The sequence below is a fragment of the Cupressus sempervirens genome, chromosome 11 (genome assembly GCF_028749045.1).
Source record: "Cupressus sempervirens isolate cs-2001-9-10 chromosome 11, ASM2874904v1, whole genome shotgun sequence".
In the NCBI taxonomy this organism is placed as follows: domain Eukaryota; kingdom Viridiplantae; phylum Streptophyta; class Pinopsida; order Cupressales; family Cupressaceae; genus Cupressus; species Cupressus sempervirens.
The window spans coordinates 628,496,947-628,523,541 of NC_143128.1; the positions used below are offsets into that span (position 1 = coordinate 628,496,947).

A 26,595-nucleotide genomic window follows, 5' to 3' on the forward strand; every position below is an offset into this window, starting at 1 on the left:
TAAATCTCCTAACAAAGTACATACTTCATTGTATGTTTGAAAAATTGTTGTACAAGGTGGACCTAATAGTCCTTATTTCTCCTAATGAGGCAGATCATTAGAAGTGATCAATTGTAAGCCTTAATAAGCCAACTTCATACTCCAGTACTAAAGCTTGTGAACATCATCCCCATGCCAGTTTTACATTCTTTTTGGAAGATTTCTAGATCACCAAATATTGTGTCCAAGTGTTATAAATGTTTTGTTTAGATTTCATTCTTTTGTGCATGTTACTAGATAAGATTACATGGTGATGGTTTAATTGGTGAATTAAGTTTAAAGTTTTATTAGTTAACCTTGTCTAACTTATATTTCCAACAATACACTCAAAAAAATGAAAAGTAATTTGTGAAGCCATGTTTTATTTATTAATAAATATTTGCTTCTTATTTCAACCTCCCTTTTTCTAAACTTTATTTTCAGTTTTTGACTAGTTGTTGAGCTCCACTAAAGTAGGGAAGGATTTCAATTTATCTTTTTTGTGTGAATAATTTTTTTTTTTATGGAAATAATCTAGGTAATATAATTTAAGTAGAAGTTGAACTTAATAAGATACATGGGGATAAGTGGTAAGTTTTTTTTTCATGAGAAATAATGCCTACCTTCTTTTCCCATCTTCACTTGCATGTGGCACTTCACATTGAATACTACAACCTAAGTCTCCAAAAATTTATGGGTTAAATTTTAATTAGACATCCACATCTACATAGAATAGGTCAAACCTATATGGATCATCAACATCTTCAAAATAATTAAGACCTTGTTAATCCTTAATCTCTTTGCAACAACCTCAATGTGCCTTCAATTAGTCAATGCTCCCATATGACCTCCTTCTTGTAATGTTCATGGGACTATTAAAATCCACACATCTTATAGTGTATATAATCACTTACACCTATAAATACATTGTATGATGCTCCCATAGTTGTTTGTCTTTATAATAGCCATTTAACTAAATCTTGGCTTTTTATTACCTTTACCTTTATTTTATCAAATATTTTGTGTTTGCAACATTAAAACCACTAAAGTTAAATTTGACAATGATGTTAAAAACATGTAAAAAAGAGGAAAATATTATTATTAGTTTTAAATTCATAAACTAGAAGTCAAAATCTGAGATGTGAATTGTTGTTAGGAATATCAATCTATTATAATTTAAATGAGTAGGTAGAAGGCTAGGTCCACTCATCTTCATACATTTTTTTTTGCTATTACTCTAGTTCTGTTTTAAATAGGACAATTTTATGAGAACTTGATTATGTACTAAATTTTGTTAAGTATCTAAAAATTCAGCACTAGTTTTTGTAAAAGTTAATATTTTCTCATTTGTTGTGTATCAACCTATTTGTACTATAACAAATTTAAGTTATCAAATGCCAAAATTTGGGGGGTTACCTGATCTTGACACAAGGGTGCTCTCTTGTGTCAAATTTTCCAAATGGACTTAATCTTAGAGGCCCATTTAACTTCTTGTAATGGAAGATATCAAAGTGGATACAACTCAAGAAACTAGAATTATATTAGGTCACTATGGGTTTGGAACATGAATTTACAATAGTAACTAGAAAAAATAAATGACATAATCATGACCATGAAGCCTATGGAATATTGTGTACACTTATTTATCTAAATCTTCTCTTTTACATTCATTTAATGTGACAAAATGTAATGATGCATGAATAGAATAAAAGAAATGGTTGGTAAGCAATATGTAATGAGGGGACATCAACTAGAAAAATAAACCAATAAGTCCTAATCGACAAGACTTCAACAAAATTCAAGAGTTGTTTAGTTTAATTTAAATTTGCTTAGAATAAATCTCAAGAAATGTGGAATAGAAAAATAGGAACACCTAAATGTAAGCTTTTATAAACAAATATGTTAAATTGGAAAAGGAACCATTTCTCCCAAATTCATGTAACACTTCAAACACAAAAGTTAATTTACCTAAGTACAATAAGTTTACTCCATTATATGACTTTGAACTAGGAGTTTAATCTTTTATAAATGATATAGAGGGTGATGAGTAGTCTATATAAGAGTTAAATCGGGACATGGTTTTATTTTATTTCAAACTATTTACTCTTAAAATTTGTAGTCTCGCTAGGAGATAATTTTGGAGACAAGGGGAAAAACATCATTGATTGAACGTGTTCCGAAAACTGCACACTTGACCCCCAAAACTACACACTTGACCCCCAATTAATAATTTTGAAGGACTCTAATAAATGATAAACACAGGTAACGTTTGAAGGGAACATAATCCATGCCATTCCTCGCTTGCGAAAAGAAAGCGTCGGTGAAGAGGCCGGGAGCTGTGCTCCTTGTTATCTGAAGAAGGAATCCCACAGAACTATCTTTACGCGGTTTCCACCTCCTTTATCCTCTTTCTGTCAATATCAAAGAGAAGTAAGTGAAAGATCACGAGACGATAGGAGGCAGACTCAGTCAAGAGAAGTAAGTGAGTGTTGGAAGAATTAATTTCTATCAACTGTCGGCAATCTTATGGTTGGTTAACCGTCTACTGTCCAGCCCACACTCTAGCCATCTATCCACCGTCCAAAGTAATTGCACAGCAGACAAATAGCCGTCCACAACTGCAGAGAAACAAAGGACACATTTTTCACATGCAGCCATCCAAACACCAACCAACTCAGCCATCCACCTCAACTAATCTCATTAATATTGTAGCTATTTCTATGCTATAGTCAAGATAGCATTTACTATGCATTTTCTTATAAATAGCATAAGCTAGGCTTGTAATCAGCAGAGCCCATTTTGGGTTTCTCATGGTGGATCATGAGTGGATGAATGCTGTAGCATTCTATGAATTTGTAATAGATTTCAGTTATGTTAATGAATATGAAGTGCTGTAGCATAGCTTGATGTATTTGTGTTTTGCTTATTAATTTGAATGTTTATCATTTCATTCGTGTTTGTCTTTGATCCACTCTGTCCATCTCCTTCAAGAAGAGAAAGACAAATACACAGAAATAATAACTGATTTTATTGTCTTACTGCCTTCAGTGAGAACATTATCTTGAGCAGCGAGGTAAGTTCCTCTTCAGTCAAACGCCGTGCCCATCAGTCCACCACACCTTCGCAGCATTTTCCCTCATCTAAATATTTTATATCTAGCCAAAGTGGGTTACAAACTTCAATTAAGACTCCATATCTATTTATTTATTGTGGAGACGATAAGATAGGGTGCAGCCCCAGTCAAACATCGATCAGAAAATGTAAGGAAAAATAGATTCAATACACGGTCCACAAAGTATTGCTTGCCACGCATATTCACCGAAAGCGTAATACGGACTGGAGTTTCTGCTTTTGATTAATTACACATCTTGCGCCCTTTCACTGCGCATCCGCATGTTCTCTAATATTTTTTCTGCGTGACGCTTGATATGGTATTGTTAAGCTGCACAAGTGATGGAGAGTTTCAGGCAGTTTGAGCCTCCCACCACAAAAATCACTTTTGATGCCAGCAACATCTATCATGTGTTTCTCAGCTTTCGCGGGCCAGATGTCAGAAAAAGGTTTGTTGATCATCTGTACGAATGTCTCTCAGCAGCGGGGCTTAGGGTTTTCTTGGACAGTGAAGAACTAAAGAAAGGCGAAGGCATCGATGGCAGCCTGAAAGCAGCCATCGAAAAGAGTGATATTCTGATACCCATATTCTCTCAGAGGTATGCAGAATCAACATGGTGTCTGGAAGAGGCAGATCGGATGCGCAGGTCCAAAGGACTCGTTATTCCTCTTTTTTATGACGTGGAGCCCTCTGATGTTCGCTACCCAAGAAGAACGGGAGGCAAATTCAAAGGGGCGTTCGAAAAACATTACAACCGTTTAGATCGGCAGGATGAAAGTACCATTCAGAATTGGGAGATTGCTCTGCGTGAAATTTCTGGTCTTTCGGGTTGGACAGCGGAAGCAGAGTCCGGGTAATTCACTTTTTAATGTTTTCTTAATTAGATCAGGGGAAAAACGTAGAAGATTACTTTTGTGTTATTGGTGAAACATATTCTTATATATGTAATATGTATAGACACGCGTGTTTATCGTATGTGTGCACGTTGGCCTTTTTAACATTTTTTTTAAAGTTATGTTTTTGAATTGTTATTTAATTAGTAATCACACCTTGGTGTGCATGGGTAGGCGGAAGGTTAATTAGAGAAACTTTGTTCTATTCTTTATATTATTTATTTATACTATACATGAGATCGATTGGTAGAGAGATAAAGGGCAATAGAGGAAGAGGGGTTGAAAGGAAGATAAAGGTAGAAATAATGATAGAACAAGCGAAGAAAATTGAGTGAAATTGATAGAGATAAGAAGTAAGAAGAGAGGTAGATAAAGAAATAAAGCGATATTGAGAAAAAGTGGGAGGGGGAGTTATGGAGAGAGAGTTGGGGGTGTTGGGGCACGGGAAGAGAGATTGTGCAATGTTGGAATGTTAAGATATAAATATAGTGAGAAGAAAGATACATAGGTAGTTTATTAAGAAAGAGTGGGAAAGATATGGAGAGTTATTCTTTTGCTATTTTATTTGAAGTTGTATTATTAGAATTATTTTTTGACTATTTTGAAATAATTCAATAATTTAAAAATCAAAATAATTAACATTTTTTTTACATTTCATTATTTTAATAAAACAATTTAAACAATTAAGGATATCTTAATCTAAACATGTAGCATTATCTTGAATAAATAAAAAAATAGGTAATTGTTACATGTTTAAGTTTTATTAGTTTGAAGAGTCTAGAATAGACAAGATTCAAAGGAATAAAAAATGGTTTGATCCATAAGGAGCTAGGCACATTGAATGGAGTATTTCTTGACAAATATGAGGCTCTACGTGCAATTAAGAAGAGATGACATGTAATTAATGTCACTGCAAAATATAGTGTAAGGTGTCAACATGAACTCAAGACAATAAGGGTAATGGAGTGCCACATGGCCACCTTGTCTAGTTTGATAGTATCGTGGGTAGATTTAGAGATAACACTTCTACATGTCTTTGACCCATCAAAATGATAGCAAATAGACAATTTGATCAAATGTGATAGAAACATGTGGCAAATTATCAAGTCAATTTTTTTGATTTAAGGTTTTTGACTCAATGATCTAGTTGGAAAATAGAAAATAGGCCATGAGTCAACATGGTATGATGCATAAACCCTTAACATTAGATTTGAAACATCCTAGCTTTTCTCCCCTAAAGATAAAAGTATGATTCCACTTACCTTATGATTCACCAATTTAACTTTGAAACCAACCACTATTTTGAATGGAATGTTCCTATTGCACCTTCTTCATTGTTGTAGCCATTTTGCTTGGGAAGAAAAAATAGTAACGTACACTAGTTTCATTTTTGGTTGAGAGAATATTTTTGTATTGTCTTTTGGTACTCGATGCTTTGATTCTTTTGGATGAAGTAGGAAATATAATTCGTATGCTACCCTTTCTATCTCCCACCTAGCAAATGAGGAATAAGAATAACTCCAACATACAAAAGAAATCATATTAGATAAGAGGGAAGATGTGGGCCTTGTTATCTTAGAAACCCCACACAATTATCTTCATGTGGTTTACACACTCCTCTTTCTATCAAATTATTGAGAGAAGACAAAATCCAATCCACTATCTAGAGAGTGAAAGACATTTTTAAGTTCATTTGTAGGGTAAAAATTGTAGGGAACTATTGCTTGAATCCAATTCCACCATTTCTATTTATTTTGTGTATGTTTACCATTAGTTTAGAGTTGAAATGATTATTGTAATGCATGATCTTTAACATAAACCATTAATTCCACCATAGGTTTTATGTAGTTTGATTGAAATAAAGAACAACTTAGATTTATTCAAACTGATGTTAGAAGCAATGAACTCGAGCCTTTCCACCATAGGTTTTCATTTAGGTTTATCCTTTGATAGAAGAGTATTTTTATATAAGATATATTTGTAAGATGTAAATCCAATAGATACAAAGATGCCGCAATAAAATATAGTTCATTTTACTTCAAAAACTAGAGTAGCCTATGTTCAAAACAGAGTGTAAGTCAAATATTTATTCAATATGTGTGCCTCTTGTTTAATTACTGATTATTTGTGGAGATTATTTGTTTTTGTTTTCTACATGTGGTATTAGATTAGGTTATATCCAAGGGGTTGTTGAAATCTAAAGATACATACAATGTCAACAAGAAGGAAATAAAAGAAGAAGAAATATTTAGACATGCTAGGAGCATCTAAGATCTATTTAGGTAAAATTTTCCAATAAAAGAGTGAAATATAGTTGTAGAAAGGAAATTAAATTTTGGGTATCTTTATTAATTCGTTGTGAAGAATGCTTTTGAATATGTGTCTAGGTTGAGAAAAAGTAGAAGATTGTGTAGTATACGATAAGGGGAGATTAAAGAAAGGTAGAGGAGGATGGAAGTTGTCATTTGATAAGGGATAAATGCTCAAGTATCATCTTTCAATTTGGTAAGCAATATGAAAGGAGAGTCCAGTAATGTTTGGATGCTTCAAGTATAGACAATGTGGCTCAATAAGAGGTTTTGATAAAATACAAGTATTTCACACCTGAACCTATAATGGACTAGACATCAAGATTTCCAGAACTCATGGTCAAAGCATCCTAAGAGAACAATGGGATTTCCTAGGTTTTATCCAAGTTTGAAGATTTAAGATATGGTTTTGAGTAAGTCTGAAGACTTGATACAATTGAATAAGAAGACAATGATGAATTTGAAGATTTTATATGTTGATGAGTTTTTGTGGTCAGTACAAACATCTAGCATGAAAAGTTTGTGGTCAGCTATAAACCATATCATGAATGTAGAAGTTTATGGTAAACTAAAAACTATTTTAGATTACATTGAAAAGAGGTTGTCCATGCTATAACATTTGAGGTTGGAATTAAGGGAGAGTGTTAGAAGGAGATAATTCTCCCAGTGAACTCTTCTTGAAGAATCATGCAAACTTATTTCCTCCTTTAATAGAGTTAAGTTCATCTTGAGTGAGAAAACGTATCTATCATTCAACCACACCTTCCATGTATTTACACTCAATCAACTATTGTATATGTAATTATTATTGGTACTAATGAGGTAAGTTCATCTTCATTGAGATGACATACCTATCATTCCATACCTTTGCTACACGTGTATTCATTTAAATATTCGGCATTGAAATTACATACCCATAAGAAGCAAGTTACAAACATGAATTAGGATTCTAGTAGTGTAGTCTTTGAAGTAGTTTCGTTAGAAATCAACTGTGAAAGACAAGTGTGGCCCCAATCAAGAGTGTGGCAAAACTTTAGTATGAGTATTAGTACTAGTTGGGTGACTTCATATTCAATAATGCACCTACATAGAGTGTGAACATAATACACTTAAATAAAAATTATTGTAACCTATGCACAAGTGCATTTAAGTTGTTATGTAGAAAGTAGCATTCATCTTTAGTCAAATTGTAGGGGAGGGAGTTCATCATGCTAGATAAGTGGTAAAGTTACTTCTTTATGTTGATGCTCAAGCATTCCAATTGCACAAACATTTAAGATTTGAAAGAACACTTGAGGGCACTAGGGAATTTTTCTCAACAATCTAGGACATAGATGAACACTATCAAGCCTAAAATAATGATTTTCTCTTTGAAATAGAATGTATAATAAGTTAATTTTCACTTTGATGGAAATATTCTTAAGATCATGGAGGAAATTAAATATTGAAGAATTGACTCTCACAACAATTTCAATTGAGAGACTTGCAAAACTAAATAGATATGAGGGGGTTGGAGATATTCCTTTTTGCTACAAAATAGATGTAGAAAAATAAAATCCTAGGATTGAAAAATCAAGAAGACTCTATTTGGCTTGCTAACAATCTAAATTGTGTTCTACATCTGTGATGTTTGGGTAAGCAACCCCTCTAATAATAAATGGAAAAATATCAAAAGAATACAAATCCATCTTATTATTACTAGTTTGAAAATTTCAAATTGACAATTCTATATGAGATTATTTTGGTTGAAGTAGGTATCTTTTTAATGGAGGCTTAAATGGTTTTCCCTTTGTTAAGCTATTTTAAAAAAAATGAACTTATAGATAAACAACGTTGGCCCAAGTTAGTGTTTAAGGAGTGATTAGAATCTAAAGAGAAGGCATGGATGAGGTCGAATAAGGAAAGGCTAAATAAGTGGGACATTAACATGCAAAATTGTCATAATACCAAAGAAGAGATAAAGAGGTTTGTGTTGGAAACTTAATGTTTCCATGTGGAAAAAGAAAATGGAGAGGGAAAAACACTTTGTCTATGAGAATTCAATCCTTCATGGGGCCGTGCAGAAGAGAAAGAAAACTTATTGGTAAAAATCAAAGGTAAAGCTATACTATTAGTAGTGCATTTAAGAACTAGATCCCATCATCTGCCATAGAAGGTTTGAGAAGAAAGAACATGTACTTTCTAAAGTAAAATGTGCATTGAAACATAATGATATTTTATTTTCAAGTTCACTTTATATCATGATATTCGTGCAAGTATGAAGAAAATTTGAAAGAGGATTTCCTGCATCAAATTTTTGATGAAACTAAACTACAAAAAACAAATGGTTCTCTAATACAAATTCATAATAGGAGGGATGATATTGAAAAAGAACATAAAATGGTATAAGTCTTTGATTCATTGTCCCATAAACTATTTTTTTTGGCAGACCTCATTGAAAAAGCTTAATTTATTCATTCATCATTTTACCACACCTTAACTGCATTTTCCCCCATCTAAATATCATATATCTATAGGAAGTGGATTACAAAATTTGATTAAGACTCCATTAGAAGAATGTAGATTTCATTTTTATTCTAGAGATGATAATAGATATCATGTAGCCCCAACCATATGTCAGTGATGAAATGTAAGGAAAATAAGTGGTAGGCACTACATAAATTTCTTGCAATGTACGTTCAATGAAAGTCTGAGTGGATTACAAACTTCAATTAAGACTCCATTAGAAAAATGTACATTTGGATTTTATTCCCCAATCATACGTCAGGGATAAAATGTAAGCAAAATGCGTGGATAGGCACTACATAAATTTCTTGCAATGCACGTTTAGCAAATGTGTAAGACTTACTAGAGTTTCAACTTTCAACTAATTTATGTGCCAACCTACAAGAAATTTTTAAGAATTATCTCAAGAGTTCACACTGAATTCAATACTATATTCAACTTTGTTTATCTCCTCCACATTCCTTTTGTAGTTTTTCATCCACGGTTTCTCTCAAAAGATTATGTCAAATTTGAGATCGTATTGTTATGCTCCATAAGCAATAAAGAGTTCCAAATAGTAGGAGCCCCCAAGGGAAAACTTTTTATTTATTTATGTTAACAACATATATCATGTATTTCTTATCTTTTGTGGGCTAGATGTAAGAAAAACATATATGGACCATATGTTGCAGGGCTTTAGGTTGTCTTGAACAACAAAGAACTCCATAAGGGTAAAAACATTGAATCTAGTTTGTGAAGGGCCATTGATAAAAGTGGTATTTGGATAACCCATTTTTTTCTCAAAGGTATGCAGAATCAATTTGGTGTCTAAAAGAGACAAATAAGATTTCAAATACAATGGCTTCATTATTCCCCTCTTCAACAATGTTGAGCCCTCTGATGTTCGATACCCTTGAAGAACAAGGAGTTAATTCAAAGAGGCATTCAAAAAGCATGAAAGCCATTTAGATTGGTCAGATAAATGTACTATTTAGAAATGGGAAAATTCTCTTCATGAAATATCTAGTCTTTTAGGTAGGACAAAAAAATCTAGGGTAAGTGATTTTTAATGTTTTTTTATATTAAATTAATAAAGGTGAAACATAATGGTTTGTGTGTTCTTTTTAGTACTTGTCATAGGCATTGCACTATATAAATATTTTGTATTGTAACATGCATGCTTCTTACATTTATAAATTAATCAAATTAGTTATGAACTATCTTATTGGCTAAAAAGGTCTTATACATGGATTTTCTGAAAGCCTCCGAATTTTTAGCCAACTTTTAAGATCACTTGCTAACATTTATGCATAGTGCTAATTTTCATAATACTAATTTAAATAAAAAGATAGTATATCCTTCCCTAAATGAATTATTTACACCTTATACTTGTTTCAAATTATAATTGTCATCACCATCATTAATATATTAGATTGTGCAAAGTGAAAGAAAATATAATTTCAAGAATAATTTCATATTTGAAAGTGTAATATATTAAAATTTAAAATTAAGTGAAATTCATCGATGTGTACATTATCATGTTTTATTTTCTCTTTATAGTAAGCTAATGGAAGCTTTGCACTTCATAAAAAAAAAGAATTAAATTTATTTGAATAAAATATTGAAAAAGACCTATCCTTGCCAAAGATTATATTAGAATAAAAATTCAAGCAAATATAACTCTTAGAAATAAAATATAGAAGGTTAGATTTGATAGAGAGGATATAAAAATTTCTTACTTTTATAATTAATTGATTAAGTAGAATTTAAGTCTTAGGTTAAAAGTTATAAATTATAAGGAAAACATATTAAGTTCCAAACCAAAAACTATAAATAAAATAAAAAGAATTGATATCTTTCTTTAGCACTTGCTTTTTCTTTTCAAAATAATTCAACAAATTTGATGAAATGAAAATTAATATATTATAATTAATTAATATGCTAAAAAATCAAATAAATTATTTACTTATTACTTTATTTCTTTTAAGGCAAGTACTAGCCACTACGTGACACTTTTTTTATATTGCTATTAGAATTCAATTCTATAGTTTTTAAAATAAAATTTATTTTCTACTTTCCTTCTTTCTATGTAGAATTTTAAACTAGAATTAATTTTTCTAAACATTGAAACCTCAAATAATTTAATTTTAGTTTAATTATATATATATATATATATATAATTATATAATTCATTATAATTCATTGACTTTTAAATTCCTAAATATGCCTTTTATAAATTATGCTTACATATGGATGTAAAATTGTTCTTGAATAAAAAGTAGAATAGTAGTATTTAATAATAAAAATAATTTAAAGGAACATGATAACTTTAGGTTAGTGAAAATGTGAGATAAGAATTAAGATGTATAGATTGATTACCCCTAATTTAAGATGTCACATTAGGGAAAGTGTATTAGAGATTGTCAAGCATAACCTTTCAAAGGCCCAAAACTAGACTGACACTGTTTAAGAGGGGTGTGAGGGGTGACAATGCTAAATCTAAGTCCTTTTCCAAGATGTATGATCAAGGAAGGAAAAATTCCAAATCCAAGCAAGTAAAGTGCCAACAATTCACAAGGTGAAAAAATGCCAACTCCAAGAAGGTAGAATGCAAGAAATCACAAGGAGTTAGAATGTAAGAGCTAGCTTAAAATGGAAAGGAAAGGGATACAATTAGGTTCAAATCTTCTAATCTATATTATCCCCCAAATTGGAAACATATTCATGACTTTCATCAAATCCAGGAATGGAAAAAGTAACTTTCATTTACTAAAATTTGGTGATTTGTACATGAAATCTTAAATCCATAGATCATGCTGAATGTTGAAAACTTCCTTCACCTAGTAGAAGAAAGTATTTGATAGATTTAAATGAATAGATATGGAAATGAATTTGTGTTACACAAAAAAGGCCAAAAATGTCACCTAGCGTTAAGGAAATTACTTTGGTAATGTGTCATGGTGGCAACAAATCAAATCATGCTACTGTCAAAAACATGGGAAGGGAAAACTTGTTGTGTTAACTGACCTACATACACCTGTAGAGTTGACATGCATGGAAAATATCTTATTTACCTAAAAAATGGTACCCATTGATGAAGATCTTTCCATCTAAAATAGAAAAATGAGATGCTACAAAAATCTCCCAATGAATGATTAAAATATAATTATTAATGAAGAAAATTTAAATTTTTATGAGTGACACATTTCCCAAAATTCAGTGGAAGAAATAGCAAACACCTTCACTATTTTGTAGGACACCCAAAATGGTGTGTGTGAAACAATGCAAAGGGATAACACAAAACTTTACAAAAGAATAGAATGAGCTACTCAGCCAAAGAACTAGATCGAGATAGAAACTAAGCTACTCGACAAACAATTAGACCGAGCTAGCGTGAAATGTTAACTCCAAACTTGCATGTTAAACCACGTGTGAAAAATCCTTCCCAATGAAGATTTCTTAGATTGGTTATTTGTGTTGTGATGAATGGGGTAAAAATAGCCAACAAGTAGATCATGGCACAAAAACCTTATGATAAGACTGGTCTTGGATACTATGAAGGAGAATCATAAAAGACATATGAAGTGACTGATGAACAAGATCTTTCGATCTAAAATCCTAAGAAACAACACGAAGATCTAAAAAAGGTAGAACCTAATCAACTTGAAGATGTACCTAAACAATCCAAATGACCAAAAGTAACAAGGAGGCAATTTACTAGAAAATGTTATGCATGAAATGAATTTGGTCATATGAAGAAGGACTATACAGGTAAGTATACTTACCCTATCTCTCGTTATTTCCATAATCATTATGGTTATGAGCATAGAGCTAGTGAATGTAGGAAACCTATAATTAATATGTATCAAGGTACTAACCTGGCAGCTAGTAAACCTATTGGAGGAAATAATGTCATAAGGAACATAGTTGTGTTATAAGTGTAATACCCTTGGATATATTGTTACAGATTTCATATTATAGTTCAATCAATCATGACCAAGATATGGAAATCATGCAATAACATGTCAGATTTATAATCATTGGGTTCATACGATAAGATTTTGTAGAAAAAGATACATAAGAATGCCAAACAACATGAGGAATGTAATGTCCCTCATCTTTTAGGCCCTCAATGGAGTTCATAGCTTTTCATTCTCTGAAGGCTAACTGGATAAATGAGGAGAAATAAATTAAACTAAAGTCAGTAAATAAATCTAAAGGTGACTTTATATTTAATTAATTTAATTTTCTAGAAGCACAACTAATTATTTTATTGGAAAGGGGGAAGCTTCGAGAGGGTGCATTTTGTAGAAGCAGAACTAATTATTGTATTGCAAAGGGGGGAAGCTTCTAGAGAATGCAATTAAATAATATTTTATTTCCTTCTAGAAGGGTGAAGGAAAAGAATAAATAGAGGTGAAAGCTTCATTTTTAGGCATCCATTATTTTTTTATTTGATTTATTTGAGTTCTAAGAAAGGGTTTCAACATTTGCTACTGGAGAATGGAGTTCTTTTGTGTGCCTCCATTTCAATTGTTGAAATAACTAGTGAATTTGGTGTTGGGAGGACATCATATAGGTGTTCTATTCAAGCATATTAGTGAAAGATCTTTTGAAGGATTACAACTATCAAAAAAGACAAATTAGTCTTTTCATTGTGCCAAATTTGTGGCATAGGACTAAATTGTGGAGTACAATTGGAGGAATAAGTCAAATATTGTTACAGTGTCACCACTACTATAATGACTCACTATAGTAAAATCTAGATTTCTTGAGCCATTTCTAGGTTCCTATCCATTTCATTTTACATCACATGGAGGATAGTTTTGAATATCATAGGGCATGTTTAAGAATTTAAAAATCATTTATAATATGATTTATATCATAGTTTTACATCAAAATGTGTTGCCCTAATGTCTTAGGGTTGTAGATGCATATTGTCTCATTTGTAACTATTGTTATATGTTTCAAAAAATTAAAAAAATATTTGCATCTTCATTGTTAGATGTTTTGAAGTCCTTTGCAAACATATGTATTAAATTTTGGCATTTAGAAATCCATCAGAATTTAGATCTACAATATATCCTTCGTGCGCAAAGTGTTTGAGGAAATTCTTAGGTTACGAAACTAGAAAAATAAAAATAAAAATTGCAAGGGATGTTATAGTGGTATCAAATCTTTCTTACAAAGTGTTTAACAAAATGTCAAATGACTGAATTATTTATGAATTTGGTATTTGTAAAAGTTATAACCAGTTGGGGTTATTACATTGGTATCATAGCTTGCTTGCAAAGTGTTTGACAAAATGTCAAACATCTAATTTTGTAAAAGAACCAATTGTTTGTCTGAAAGTTATAACTAGTTGAGGTTATTATAGTGGTATAAGAGTGGTTTCCTACCATCTTGTGGGGTGGGAAAGTTGTTTTATTTTTTAGATGTTTTATTGCATGTGGAGTGAGTAGCACTCTAGCATTTTCTAGCGATGGATAGACATATGGGGCTCATAGCTATAAAAGTCCATTGAGTAATGATGAAGTTAGCACAAAAATGAATGCTTTGCAAGAAAGTATGGAGAAACTTAAGCTTCATCAATAAAGGTTGGCAAAGAGATTGTCAGATCTAGAGACAATTGAGAGGGTAGTAAGGTATATGAATTTTTCCTTTAGAAGGTTGAGATTGAGGTTGCAGGGAAGGAAACTTGAGTTTTACCTAACATGTGTCCATTGTATAGATATACATGTATTCAGTACAACCCTAAAGTGTTGATGATGGACTTATTTCACAGGGACATGTTGATGTGTTAGTGCCCTTTGTGGATAGCAACACTAAGCTTTAGCTAGTTGAGGCTCCCAGAGTAGTCACTATAGTTAGTTTAGAGGCATTTGATGATGTAGTTGTCACTAACTATTTAAACTCTCTTGAGGAGGGAGTTTTTATTGGAGACTTATATGTTAGCTATTGTAGAGTTTCTCTAGTATAGAAAACAATTGATTCCTTAGGTGGGGCAAGGCACCTATAGAGTCTCCTGGTTGTGATGTTCATGATGTGGATATTTTAGTGGAGTCAATAGATGTGGGTTTATGCTCTAATATTATTGATTCACAGCTTGACATTGAGTCATGTGTGTAGAGTTAGGTGATGATAGTTGAGGCTTTATTAGGTGATGGGAATGTAGATAGTATGGACACCTTTGGTGACTTTTTTATGATGCTATGAGTTGCACTAGGTATGACACCCCTTGTCATATATTGGGCCATGACTCTAACGACGTTTTGGATGAGTCCCACGATCGATGTTGATAGGATCTTACCATTAGGGTGTAAGCTAAGACATGTGAGGAGATTAATACTACAAGCACTTCCAATTCTTTAGATGATGAGTTTTTTGATCTACATAGTAGTTCTATGTCAAATGTAGAGTTGTGCAAGGATGATAACACATGTATGAGTGATCTTGTGGTGAATAGTTTTGATTCAGTGAGACACAATGCTTGTATAGGAGTTAGGGGTTACAAAGGCATCATGTGACTTATTAGTTCAAGGTGAGTGATAGTGACATTTCTTCATCTCTTGATCATTATGATGCTATTTTTTAGATGCTAGCTACATCTAGTTGGTGTGCTCCTATGTCAAATAAGCATGGTAATAGTAGTCTTTCCCTAATAGAGGTTCATGTGCTATGAGAGGCTATTAGGATCTCGAAGCATAACTATTCACAACTAGTTGCTAACAGGGATTACCTTCTATAGTGGGGCAACACCTATTATCTGACATTGTTAGAGAAAGAGGAGGAGGTAGTTGAGCTCACTTGGGAGTTTGAGGTGATTGTGGAATCTCTTCACTATATTCACTTGGCAATTCAGGAGTCATAGTTACAGTTGGATGAGGTTAGCATGGAGTTAGAATAGGTATAGTCAACATCAGACCTAGATCCTGTTTAGTTACATATTGTGGTTAGTGGTGAGTTTTCTTTTATGGTTAAGGATGAGGGCCATGATGTGGTGAGCACATTCATCCAAGATATGAGTGTAGTATGTATAGAGGAGGTGAGAGCATCAGTAGAGGTGAGCTCTCATGGTAATTTTCTTTCTTCTACTCCAACTAAATCTACTTCTTCTTTTCATACAACTAGTAGCATTGGGTAATTAACATTGTCACAATTTTAGAGAGATCAATTTTGGATTGTGAGCGAGCACATATATGCTTCCACATATAATTTTTACTCTACTAAGTAATTCATGGAGTATTTTCTTGAGAACTTAGATTTGTGGGAGATTTCATACAATATACATATATAAGGGTACTCTCATTCGAGGATCTCGTGTTATACGATAATTGGTGAGGTAGATTGTAGAAACCTTGGCTAAAATGCTTCCTAATAGGGGTTTTATGGTTGGGTTTGCTGAGAGGGTTTCCCAGAATCCTTCCCAACCAATAGCTTAAAGTTAGAGATTGGAGCTATCTTCTATTTCCTAATTTGATGATGATGAGCCCTTGACAAAGATTGGGGGTTTTTATCAGCATTGCACTATGAGGAGTTCTCATCAATTTTATTTTGACTCACAAGTAGAGGACTTGGTTTTCAACATTATGGATGGTGACAAAAGGTTTTGTATTCATTATACCTACAAAGGGCATACTTCTCTATCAAGGGATGAAGATTATGAGATATAGGGTATTGTGAACCAGTTGGATATGCTAGTGAATGAGATGAATCAAAATCATAAATAGATGACCTAACTCATTCTGAATCTGAGATTTGAGCACAACATGATGTCACTTTTTTGAAGAGAAAAATGTGATGATACAGTTGCAACTTCATATTTGTGGGACATTTCTTATGAGACACTACATGAGTTGGACATAATTGAGGTGGAATGTGATGAGAATTTATGGTAGGTTAACTCAGATGATGTAGTTGTTGGCATGAATTCCCCAAATCATATATTTGATAGCACACAACAATAGTGGGAGTAGGATCATGTGAAGATATTGTCATATCAGCAACAAATTTTTTCTTAGTTGAGCTATTCAATGAGGATTTTAGTAGTATGCATGCAGTTGTAGATGTGTGCTTTGATGATAGTACACTTGTTATTATTGATGAGGTGATTGATATAGTGATAGAGTCATGTTATACTATTGATCAACAAAGTGTTGATGTTCACTTCATGGACAGTCCTATGTTCAACATGGATGTAACATTGTCTTATGAAAATCCATTACTTGAGGTTGATTTTGATCACTCACCCAAGTGGAGTTGGGCTTAGTTTTCACCATCTATAAAGATTTAGTTTTGTGTTGTGCCAGTTCGTAATGTTTATGTGTCCACAAATTTTGATGTAGATACACCTATTGTTGATGCAGTTTGCACAACTGCATATGGTTCTCCTATAGCTATGTCTCTTCAAGGGATTGTTGATCAATATTCTAGTCTACTATATATTAAATGGGTGGGGACCAAGATGAAGATATTTCTTGTTGGGTTTTCTTTTGGTGATATTCTAACTCCTACATTATTAGCATAGGTTTTGAGTGTTATATTATAGGTTATATTGTTGGTTCTAATGATGTGAGTGGTATGCAGTTGGTTCAATGTTGATAGGGGTTTCACATACTACTTCTTTTAAGATCTAGGTGGAGGTTGGAGTTCACTATGTTTTTGGATTGCTTAAGGGCAAAAAATCTCGAGGGTGGACTATATTGTCACCTATATTTTAGGCCCTTAATGGAGGTTTTAGCTTTTCATTCTCTGAAGGGTCGGTAGAGAAATAAATCAAATTAAAGTTAATAAATAAATAAGTCTAAAGGTGACTTTATATTTAATAAATTGAATTTTCTAAAAGCACAACTAATTATTTTATTGGAAAGGGGATGCTTCTATAGAGTGCATTTTTTATAAGCATGACTAATTATTGTATTGGAAAGGGGGAAGCTTCTAGAGAATGTAATTAAATAATATTTTATTTCCTTCTAGAAGGGTGAAGGAAAAGACTAAATAGAGGTGAGAGCTTCATTGTTAGGCATCCATTATTTGTTTATTTTATTTGTTTGAGCTCTGAGTAAGGGTTTCAACATTTTCCACTAGAGAACATAGTTCTTTTGCATGCCTCCAATTTTGCTGGTGAAATAGCCAGTGAATTTGCTATTGGCAGGACATCATATAGGTGCTCTATTTGAACATATTGGTGAAAGATATTCTGAAGGATTACAACTATTGGAGAAGACAAATTAATCTTTTCATTGTGTCAAATTTGTGGCCTAGGGCCAGATTGTGGAGTACGATTGAAGGAATAAGTTAGGTATTGTTATAGTATCATTGTTGCTATAGTGAATCACTCCAATAAAATTCATATTTTTTGAGCAGTTTCTAGGTTCCAATCTATTTCATTTTGCATTTCATGGAGGATAGATTTGAATATCTTAGGACATGTTTAAGAATTTAGAAATTATCTGTAATCAGACTTATATCAAAGTTTTACATCAGAATTTGACTGAAATGTCCCCTTTCTAATTTTATATGATATTTAAAGCCTCTAATAAGATTTTTAAAATCAAACAACCAATATTTCAAAGATCCACCAATTTCTCAATAAAACCCAAATAGGGTATGCCCGAAATAGTGCCAAAAACTTCACAGCTTCACATATTATTAATAAATCTGAAAGTGAAAATTTTTACAAAAATTTCACCAGAAAAATGGCCTACAAAATGAAGTTTCTAGATATATATATATAGAGTTTACACAACAGCTCCCAAATGGAGGACAAAAACAATGCTTATCGGGCTCTCGAAAATAACACAAAATAGCCCGAAAACACTCCAAAAACACTAATAATCTATCACAGAAGTATAACCATGACACAATACATATATTCAGCTCTATTTTAACATCTAAATGTCTAAAATATAGTAGCAACCCAAACTGATATGAAATACTCAACCATAAACACCAAACTCTTACAAAAACACACCCGAAAACTCACAAATTTGCACTGTTCAGCACAAGGGAAAAATCTGCATGAGCTTGCACATGGAATGGCTTTAAAATTCCATCCTTAGCCTTCCTAGAAACCTAAAAAATCCTATCATTGGGACTCCTTCTCCACAGGTTTGGCAGCCTCTGAAGAACAACAAAGCAATGAGCAAAAATCAAGTTCTAGAATGAGCCCGAAATGCCTCCAAATCTCTTAAAAAGGGGCATAACCCTAACTCACGATCAAGAGGGGTTAATAAAAAATATTTTAATAATAATTTTCATTTATTAGTCCATTGGTTTCCAAAGATTAGCCCGTTTTGCTGAAACTTCACCTTTTTGAGCCTGCCTGCCTTAGCAAAGATTATTATTTTTAATTATTTGAAAAGGGAACATGAAAAGTTCTCCCCTCCCAAATATTTCTTTTCCTCAAGCAATGAAGGTTGGAATGCTCAAGAATATGTGCTCCTTCCCAAGTTGCATCCTCCAGTGGTAATCCTTTTCATTTGATCAAATGCTCTATGATGCTCCTATTTCTCAATCTTTTCTCTCTTGTATCCAAAATCTTTTCTAGTATCAAAACTAATTTCCCTTCATCATCAAGAGGTGGTAATTCTATAGATACTATGTTTTTCTAGCCTAGAACCTTCTTTAGGCAAGATACATGGAAAAAATTATGTATTTTTCTATTTCGTGGGAGCTCCAATTCATAAGCTACCTCTCCTACCTTCTTGATGATCCTATAAGGCCCATAGAACCTTGGTTTGAGCTTCTTTGCCCCACTCCTCTTCAAGGTGATTTTCTTATATGGCTAAAACCTAAAAAATACCAAATCTCCCACCTCAAAAGATCTTATAGTCCTTTTCCTATCAGCATACAACTTCTGTTGGTTCTGTGCATGTTGTAGATTATCCTTGAGGGACCTTATTATGTCTTGGCTTTGCTTCATGAAATCACTTGTTGCAGGTACTCTACTATCTGAAAGTACTAGATCAACAAAGAAAAGGGCATCATAACCATAAGGAGCATGAAAAGGAGGCATACCAATAGACATGTGATGAGATGTATTGTAACAATACTCCCCTAGGTGCAACCATTTCACCTAAGCGTATTGTTGATTTGAAACATACTGCCTCAAATATCCATCTATCCATTTATTAACTATCTCTGTTTGTCCATCTATTTGAGGGTGATAGCTAGTACTTGAAGTGAGTTCAGTTCCTGCCAAATGAAAGAGCTCCTTCCAAAAAGAGTTGAGGAATCTATTGTCCCGGTCATTGACAATGTTTCTAGGCAAGCCAAGTATTCTAAAAATTTCCTTGAAGAACAATTCAGCCACTTGTGATGCCTTGAAATTAGATGTGATAGGAAAGAAACGTGCATTCTTAGTTATTCTATCTACCACCACATATATGCAATCTGAACCTTGGGCAACCCAGTGATGAAGTCCATGAAAATACTTTCGCATTTTTGTTCAGGAATAGGAAGTGGCTGCAAAAACCCTGCAGGAAAATTTTTCTCACTCTTGCTTTGTTGGCATACCATACATTCCTTAATGTGTTTAAGTACATCCTCCTTCATAACCTTCCATGAAAACCACTCTCGAATTTGCTTTTATGTCTTAAAGTATCCTTGATGACTAGCCAAAGGTGTGTCATGAAAGGCCCTCAATATCCTCTCCTTAGTTTTCTATCCTGGCACTAAGAAGATCCTATTCTTGTAATAAATCAATTCATCAACATCCTTGTACCTATTATCATCCACTAACTTATCCAAAATCTTGATGGCAAAGAATCTTTAGCATACTCTAAAATTATGGAGACTTTCCAATCAGCAGAGATAGATGTTAAGGAACACATAGTGGGCTTTCTTGAGAGAGCATTAGCAACCACATTATTCTTTCCTTTCATGTATTCAATATCAAAATCATAAGCTCGCAACTTTGTTACCCATTTTTGTTGGTGATCATTCAAATTCCTTTGGTTCAAGAAGAACCTGAGGCTATTATGGCCTATCTTTACAATGAATCTCCCATATACCAAATATTGTCTAAACTTATGAAGTGCATGCATGATTGCCAACATTTCCTTATCATAGATGGAGTAGCCTTTCTTTGATTGATTTAGTTTTCTACTCTCAAATGCTATTGGATGTCCCCTTTGAGTTAGAACAGCCCCTATACCTTCTCCAAAAGCATCACATTCAACAAGAAAAGGTAAAGAGAAATCTAGAATTGCAAGCACAGGGCATGAACTCATTACCTCCTTAAGCTTATCAAATGTTTTTTGTGCCTCTCCTGTCCAAAAAAAATCTCATTTCTTTTTCAAATTAGTCAAGGGGGCAGCAAGTTGAGAAAATCCCTTAGCAAATCTCCTATAGTAGCTACACAATCTGAAGAAACCTCTCAACTGTGTAAGATTAGTGGGTGGAGGCCAATCCAAAATTGCTTGGATTTTTTGTTGATCAACCTATACTCCTTTAGAACTTATAATATGTCCCAAATATAGGATCTTTTTCAAACCAAAATCACATTTAGATAGTTTAGCTTAGAAGGATTGCTGCTCCAAGATTCCCAAAACAGTGTCTATGTGCTTTCGATGCTCTTCCCATGTTTTACTATAAATCAAGATATCATCAAAAAATACCAAAACAAATTTTCAAAGATGCTAGCTGAATACCTTATTCATACAAGATTGGAATGTTGGAGGTGCATTAGTGAGGCCAAATGGCATAACAAGAAATTCAAAGTGCCCATAGTGACGTCTAAAAGCAGTCTTTTCCACATCTTCACTCGTGATTCGGATTTGATGGTACCCTAATCTTAAGTAAATTTTTGAGAAGTATACAACACCATGTAACTCATCAATGAGTTCATCTATGCATGGTATGGGATACCTATTTTTTATGGTCTTCTTGTTTAGAGCCCTATAGTCTATACACATTCTCATTGTACCATCCTTTTTCTTGATAAGTACCATAAATAATGCAAATGGACTAGAGCTAGGCCTTATGAATCCCATGTTCAAGAGTTCCTTAATAGTTTTTTCAATTTCTTCCTTGTAACCTCTTGGATGGTGGTATGGGGTTGTTGTAATTGGTTTGGCAACCTGTTCTAACTCTATAACATGCTCAAAACCTCTATCTAGTGGTAATCTTGGAGGCAAGTCATTGAAAACTACACTATGCTTATCAAGAATATTTTGAATCTCAAAATGGAAATTACCTTGATTCTTTGGAGAGCTTTTTGGATGGATTATGACTCCTGCTGCCCATGCTACTTGTCCTTTTCAAAAAGTCCTCTCCATCCTCTTTGTAGAGACTACCTTAGGTGCTCCATTCGATAAACCCCTCAATGAAACTTCTTTCCCATTGGAATGAAATTTAAACTCCATAGTTTGATGGTTCATGTAATAGCCTCCAATAGAGTGCAACCATTGAACACCCAATACAAGATCTATCTCCCCATTTCCAACAACATAGAAGTCATCACATAACTCATAATCTCCTAAGGTCATCTTGAGTTGTTTCACCACCCATGTGCAAGGCATAGTGAATCCATCAGCTACAGTAACATTGAATCCCTCAAAATCTTCTACTTTAAGCCCTCTTTTCATGATAAATCCCTCATTAATAAAATTGTGAGTTGGCCCACTATCAAGAAGAACTGTCAACCTTTGCCCTACTAGTACCCCTCGAATTTGAGAGGGATGGTATCTTAGGACTCCTGATAATGCTGCTAAAGTGCCATCCTTGTTGATTTCTTTTTCTTTCTATTCTTCTTCCTCCTCCTTAGTGTCATGAAATTCCTCATGGTCATCTGAATCAGATTTTGAAGCAACTTCAATATAGTGCACTTGACCTTTCCCCAAACATCTGTGTCCTGGAATCCATGGTTCTCTACAAGTGAAACAATGCTTTTTCCTTCATAATTCACTCCTAGTCTCTTCATCTACCTTATTTTTTGCCACATTTACCACATCTTTTGGTGGTAGTGTTGGAAGTCTTTTTTTGAAAATTCCCCTTATGTTGCCAAAGATTTGGGGGTTTTTGATTAGTGACTAGTTTCATAGGCACACAAGTTTCTAGTTGCAAGCTTCTTTTGATAGCTTCCTGTAAGGTTGAGGGTGAGAAAGCCTTAACCAAACCCTTAATAGAATCTTCCAAACCATCAAGACAAAGATAAAAAGTCCTCTTTTCAGTCATATCAAGTACCATAATAGGCACCTTTTGAAACTCTTGTATATACTCATTAACTGATTTGGTTTGCTTCGACTTTGATAATTCTTTAAAATACTCTTCATCATCCTTGAGGTCAAATCTATCTATCACTCTTTGATTGAAATCATCAAAAGTAGTTACCTAATCATGACCTTGAGTAGTCATTCCATGATACCACCAATCATAGGTTGCATCTTCCAAGTGTAGACTTGCAAATTGAATAGCATCATTGTCCTTCATGGGGTTAAGTGTGAAGAAGGTCTATAATTTTTGTAGCCATGCTCTAGCTGAAATTTTATTTGTTCTATCAAAAGTAGGTGCTGTAAACTTGCTTATTTTATTTTTGAGCTCTCTTCCACTTATGTCATGCTCCCTCCTGTACTCTTTCTTGGGCATAAAAGTATTCATCATATCCACATATTCTCTAAAAGGAATCAAACTTTGAAAGTCATCATCTAAGCCATTGTAAGTAGCCCTTAATCCTGTGGAAGAGGTTACAGGTGGTTCATCTGAAGGCAAGAAAATAGTTTTTGTTGATTTAGAGGGCGTGGGTTTTAGATTTCTTGGATCCTCTGAAGTGCTCCTTTTATCATTAGTAGATGCAACTCCTTATAGTTTTTCTGTCAATATTCGCAAAGCCTCTCTAGTTTTTGCCAAACTATCCACTATTTGCTTTCGAGTATTCTGGATGTCTTGGAAGAATTTCTTCGCCATCTCATCTGGGTCAGCCATACTTTTTCCTTCCTTTGATTTTGTACTTTTACTTTTAACTAGAGGTTTGATCAAAATTTCTTTATTCTTTTCTCCCTGTGAATATCTCTTTTCTCTTTCACTTAGTTGCATGCAAACTTCTACAAACCCTTAGGCTAGCAAGATCATAGCTCTAATACAACTAAAATGTTCCCTTTCTGATTTTATATTATATTTAACGCCTCTAATCAGATTTTTAAAATCAAACAACCAATATTTCAAAGATCCATCAATTTCTCAATAAAATCCAAATCGGGTATGCTCGAAATAGTGCCAAAAACTTCACAGCTTCACATATTATTAATAAATCTGAAAGTGAAAATTTTTACAGAAATTTCACCAGCACAACAGCCTACAAAATGAAATTTCTAGATCTATATAGAGTTTACACAACAGTTCCCAAATGGAGGACAAAAATAATGCTCATTGGGCTCCCAAAAATAATACAAAATAGCCCGGAAACACCCCAAAAATACTAATAATCTATCAAAAAAGTATAACCATGATCCAATAAATATATTAAGCTCTATTTGAACATCTAAATGTCTGAAATATAGTAGACACCCAAACTGATATGAAATATACTCAACCAGAAACACCAAACTCTTACAAAAACACACTCGAAAACTCACAAATTTGCACTATTCAGCACAAGGGAAAACTCTACATGAGCTTGCACATGGAATGGCTTTAAAATCTAGTCCTTAGCCTTCCTTGAAACCTGCAAACTGCTGTCCTTGGGTGTCCTTCTCCACAGGTTTGGCAGCCTTTGAAGAACAACAAAGCAATGAGCAAAAATCAAGTTCTGGAATGAGCCCAAAATGCCTCCAAATCCCTTAAAAGAGGACATAACCCTAACTCATGACCAAGAGGGGTTAATAAAATATATTTTAATAATAATTTTCATTTATTTGTTCATTGGTTTCCAAAGATTAGTCCCTTTTGCCAAAACTTCACCTTTTTGAGCCTGCCTGCCTTAGCAAAGATTATTATTTTTAATTATTTGAAAAGGGGACATGACATTGATACCTTAATTTCTTGTTGTTGTAGATCCATATTGTCTCATTTGTAACCAATGTTATATGTTTCAAAAAATACAAAAACATTTTCATCTTCATTGTTAGATGTTTTGGAGTTATTTGCAAGAATATTAATTAAATTTTGGCATTTAGAAATATATTAGAATTTAGATTTGAAATATATTCCTTATGTATAAATTGTTTCACAAAATTCTTAGGTTAAGAAATCAAAAACAAAAAATCAGAATTTCAAGGGATATTACAGTAGTATTAGAGCTTGTTTCCAAAGTGTTTGACAAAATTTCAAATGAGTGAATCATTAAAGAATTTGGTATTTCTCAAAGTTATAACCCATTGGGATTATTGTAGTGGTATCAGAGCTTGCTTACAAAGTGTTTGACAAAATCTCAAACATCTAAATTGTAAAAGAACTAGGTGTTTGTTGAAGTTATAAGTAGTTGGGGTAGTTACAAGGAACAACATACAAACACCAAACTTGAGAAGGAATATGAACAATGCTAGAAAGAATGAGAATAATACTGTTAGTTGAAAGGAAAATGTTCAAGAGCTTGTAGAGAACTTCAATGAAACATTTGTTAAAGCTAAGAGTCAAGAAAGTTCCCAAATTTGGGTAGAGAAGAAGTCAAGTGAAACACCTAAGAATAAGTTGAAGTCAATAATAGTTTGAAACAAACATTTATCGATCCAAGCAATCATTCCATTAGAGAATTATAAGGATAATAACATCAAAAAATTATTTGAACCCTTAGAGAAAGAATTAAGGTTTGTGAGATGGCTCGATTAATATGAGGTAGATATAGGTGTAAGGAGGATACAACTAACTGTGTATAAGATTTTGAGTTGATATGTGAGTGTGCAAAGACAAACAACTTCTTTAGTAAATAAGAATGGACTTTTGAAGCATGTGTATTTGCATAATTAATTGTAAAGGATATAAACATTGAAATTGGATTTTTGTGTACTGTTTGGTCATGCAATAAATTAAGGAGCATAAAGAAGAAAATATGAGATAAAATTGAAGTGTATCAAAGAAAATTGAAAGAAAGTTTTATGAGCCTCGATTCCATGAATTTTAAAGGAATTAATTGCTTGCACTGTTGTAATTTGAAGGTTTTAATTTGAAAATATGGAAACCCCAACTATATGTGATGTGAGTGAAAGGCCTAGATATATGTTTAAGAAACACTCATACATTTCTGTTGATGATGATCCTTCAGGTGCATTTTCCCAAGTACCCAGAAGAGTGTTACACATAGAGGATATCTAGGCATACATACACTAGAAGTTCAAGATAATTGGAGATAATGATATTCATCATGACATGACCGTATTATATAATGATAACCTAACATTCAAACAAGGGTTTGAGCATTTGGAAAACCTAAACATTACTAGGAATATGTTCTTTGAGGAGTTTGACCAACATGACTAGACAAGGATAATTCTAAGCTGAATTAATGAGGACATATTTTGGATGGGAGAAATTTCAATAATGATTAACAATAACATGTTTCACAAGTTGACCGGATTAAGCAATGAAGGTAGTAACCCAGTAAAAAAAAAGTATGTTAAGAAATTAGCAAAAACCAATACTAGATCAACATATGATGAAAGAAACATGAAAGTAGACAAGGTCAAACAAGTTGATGCAAGGTTGATTTGTAAAATAATTGGCTACAAGATGAACTACAATATAAGAATGAACTCTATACCTACTGGATTCATCCATACAACATTCATGATGACCATGGGAAAAGAATGAGTTAACATGTGTGAAATTCTTAGGCAACAGTTAG

The 26,595-nt window shown here is 33.1% G+C and overlaps 1 protein-coding gene across 1 annotated transcript in view; it reads left to right on the forward strand.

Moving 5' to 3' along the window:
• Positions 1–2,821: 2,821 nt before the first annotated feature.
• The window catches only part of LOC149531291 (disease resistance protein Roq1-like), a 32,686-nt gene continuing 8,912 nt past the window's right edge, over positions 2,822–26,595 (forward strand). Inside the window, exon 1 of the mRNA XM_089810827.1 lies at positions 2,822–3,983. Within this exon, the coding sequence (XP_089666953.1) occupies positions 3,472–3,983 (512 nt within the window). The 5' untranslated portion in view covers positions 2,822–3,471. The remainder of the gene's footprint in view (positions 3,984–26,595) is intronic.